Raw genomic sequence first — 3,676 nt, 5'->3', positions numbered from 1 at the left:
GATTATGAGAGGGAAACTGACCTCAGCTGGGGCCGAGGGAAGCATAATGGTGATTATCACTAGGGCTGATCATGCTGAGATCCGAAGCACAGGTAGGTGGGGACCACTACGGAAAGGAAAGCTCCAGCCCAGGGCACAGGAAATGGACTTTGGAGTCTCTCAACGTGGCTGCAGTAGAGAAGGGCAGGGAGGTCGGGGAGGAGAAACCCATCGAGGCCTTGGAGGGCGACAGTGAATATAGGAAATTCAGGCTGCAGCTGAGACCACTGTAGGGTTCAATATGAGGAAAAATCAGAGAGCGAGGAAAGCATGTGGTACCCAGGTAGAGATGGGAGTCTAGATGGATCTGAAATACAAATTCTATTTCACCTAGTAGGTCTCAGACACAGGTGGATGACTAGGAAAGTCAGAGCTGGGAAACCCCTGGCCCAGCCCAAAAGGAGAGCTCAGAGGAAAGACCAGAGGGCAACAAACAAGACATCTGAGGCCCTGGGACCAGTCCAGGCCTGGCCGAGACCGACTGCAGAGGCACCAGGCACAGAACAAAGCTCACATTGCCTGGGCTCACTGGGGCTCCAAAGTTTCCGGTGCTAGGACCAAGGGCATCACTGAGTCTGGGCTGGGGAGGAGGGCAGAGCCTCCTCTGCCTTTCTGTGCAGAGAGGAGACGGCCGTGCAGCACTGTGGCTTCACTGCTGGCACAGAAGTACACAGATGTCTGGGAGGGAGCAGCCGACTCCAGCCTGAGCAGGAAATTCTGTGTGTTTGATCTGGAGACATCGTAGCCATCGGGGACTTCTCCTTTGTCAGTGGTACCCTCACCAGTTGAGTAATGAATCAGCCTCAGCCCCATGCCTGGGTCTTGTCGATACCAGTACATGTAGTTATGGTTCATATCCTGGGCACACTGCAGTGTCATGCTCTGTCCTGTCTTCAGGACCTGGAATTTTGGGGTCTGAGTGACACCAGCATTCACTGGACCTGCAGAGAAGAACAAAGCTGATGCTGCAGCCCCAACAGAAAGGGGCTGGGCATTGAAATCCATACAAGGGGACCTGCCCAGGACTCACCTGCCCACAGGAGAGAAAAGGCCGCACAGCACAGGAGCCCAAGGCTCACGGCAGGGGCTGCAGGACGGAGGGGTCTTCTGGGTCTGTGCATTGGTGAAAAGGGAACACGTCTTTCAAGGGCGTCATTCTGAGACCGCATTCTCCCTGCCTGGGCCCCAGAGCCTTGCTGTCAGGAGAGGCCACGCCCCTTCCCCAGATGGTCAAATTCAAGATCAATGCACCAGGGAAGAGTTTGGATGGGAAGAATGCCTTTGTCTGAATTGACGCAAGTCTACCTTTTTTAAAATATCTTTTGGTAATTAGTTTGTAACTCAATGTATATTTTTTATTCCCATGATGATATAATTACTTGGCTGTGCATGGTGGCCCATGCCTGTAATCCTAGCCCTTTGGGAGGCTGAAGAGAGCAGATCACTTCATGTCAGGAGTTGGAGACCAGCCTGACCAACATGGTGAAATCCCATCTGGACTAAAAATACAGAAATTATCCAGACATCCTGACCTGCACCTATAGTCCCAGCTACTCGGGGGTCGGAGGCACCAGAATTCTTGAACTAGGGAGGCGGAGGTTGCAGTAAGCTGAGATTATGCCACTGCACTCCAGGCTGGATGATAGAGTGAGACTCCATCTCAAAACAATAATAATAATAATTACTCATTGATACACTGGTATTGGTTATCTAAGTATTGCTATAGTGTAGAATCTTAGAAAAACTCCTCATGTCTTCCTGGTGTTTTTGATTCCTGTGTCCCAAATATTCCTTCAAGTATCCTTTTCTAATTTGCTTAATTGACCATAATCCGATAATCCTGTTTAAAATCCTTTGTCTATATTTGTTTTCTCTGTTATTAGCTTTCCAAATCCCAGGGGCAAGCTCATCAACATTGGAGGACTCGTTTTGTTCTATTTCTTGTGAATTCACTGACAGATGGGACTCCTGACAAGCCCAGCTGAGCACCTTCAGTGCCACCCAGGGCTCTTGCTTTCTGTGCCTGGGGTGAGGCCCCAGCAGGCAGAACCACCTCACGCTGCTGACTGCCCTCTCTGTGTGGACAGTGGTGGCTGCCCAGCACTGCCCATGATCTATGGGCACAAAGGTGTCCTGATGTGTAAGGGAGTTTGGGAGACAGGGCTGACCTTAGGGTGATGAGAATGTTCTGGATTTATTGCTGCCATTAATTTAGTGATAAAGAAAAAGAAACCAACCCAAATGCCCATCAATCAACGAGTGGATAAAGAAACTGTCAGATATATATATATATATATGATGAAATACTATGCAGCCATAAAAAGGAATGAATAAACAGCATTTGGAGTGATCTACCTGGATGAGATGGGAGACTATTATTCTAAGTGAAGTAACTCAGAAATGTAAAACCAGACATAGCATGTTCTCACTGATATTTGGGAGCAAAGCTATGAGGTCACAAAGGCATAAGAATGATACAACGGATTTTGGGGACTTGTTGGGGAAAGAGCGAGAGGGGGTGAGGGATAAAAGACTACAAATATGGTGCAGTGTATACTGCTCAGATGGTGGGTTCACCAAAGTCTTGCAAATCATCACTAAAAACTTACTCATGTAACCAAATACCACCGGTATCCCAATAATATATGGAAAAATAAAAATTAAATTTAAATTAAAAAAGAAAAATATTCTCGCATGGCCTACAGCCACGAACATAGAGTGTTGTTTCTGTTTTTGTTTAAAAAAAATGAGCTCCAAAACTGTATCTTTGGTGCACAGAGCCCTGCATTTGGAAGGACCCTGCACTTGGATTTACATTCTGCTGTCATGATCTTCAAATTCTTAACAGTGTTTGAACAAAGCACCTGCCAGTAAGTCTTGCCACTGGTTGTAAATACATGATTTTATTTCATATACTGCTCCCCTCCCTGTGTGCTGGTTTCCTTTCAGCACAAGAGCACGACCAGGGTCTGGGTCACTCAGCATCTATGGAACTTAAGTAAAGAAAACAGAAATTGAAGTCACAGCAAAGGACCACCTGGTACTGAAAGCCACAGCTGGGATCAAACAAGCCCACAAATAGGTTCCAAATCTGGGCCCAGGACTCTGCTTCAGGAGACAGAGAAACACACAGCACAGTGGCCTGGTGCCCAGGGCAGGGCCAGAACAGGAAGATGGATTTTAGCTCAAGGCTCAGTTTTATGGGTTGGACACTCGGGGTCAAGTCAAAGAGAACCCTTCTCGCAATAAGACATCATCTTTCAATGAAGTCACTGTGATCATGGTTTGCTTGACCACAGCGTGCTCACTGTGTGAACACGAAGCCCAGCTGCATGTGTGTCTGATGGGAACTCAAAATAATTTCCTTAAAGATGATTAACTTTTGTCAAAACGTAACATAAAACTATTTGATTGAATGAGTTTATGAGAAAATAAATGAATGAAAATGAGTAAATTTTGTAGAATCAGCTTCTACCAGCCGAAAAGACCTTTTAAGGTCATTTAGGCACAACATCCATCTCCAGATAGAATTGTCCCTACCATGGGTCAGGTAGCTCACATGGCTTCAACCACTTCTAAAACCATAAAACCTTCCAGGAACTCCTCCCTGCCTTGATGATTTAGCTATGTATTCAAG

The 3,676-nt window shown here is 46.6% G+C and overlaps 1 gene segment (V, D, J or C); it reads right to left on the bottom strand.

Moving 5' to 3' along the window:
• Nucleotides 1–564: 564 nt before the first annotated feature.
• On the bottom strand, nt 565–1,242 carry LOC129485446 (T cell receptor beta variable 6-1-like). The segment is given in 2 exon segments: nt 565–980; nt 1,070–1,242. Coding segments are annotated over 2 exon segments (555 nt in total).
• Between the last annotated feature and the right edge of the window lie 2,434 nt (nt 1,243–3,676).

Source organism: Symphalangus syndactylus, chromosome 6, assembly GCF_028878055.3.
Source record: "Symphalangus syndactylus isolate Jambi chromosome 6, NHGRI_mSymSyn1-v2.1_pri, whole genome shotgun sequence".
NCBI classification, from domain to species: domain Eukaryota; kingdom Metazoa; phylum Chordata; class Mammalia; order Primates; family Hylobatidae; genus Symphalangus; species Symphalangus syndactylus.
The sequence above is the reverse complement of the archived record's forward strand: the minus strand, read 5'-3'. Positions and strand labels throughout refer to the sequence as shown.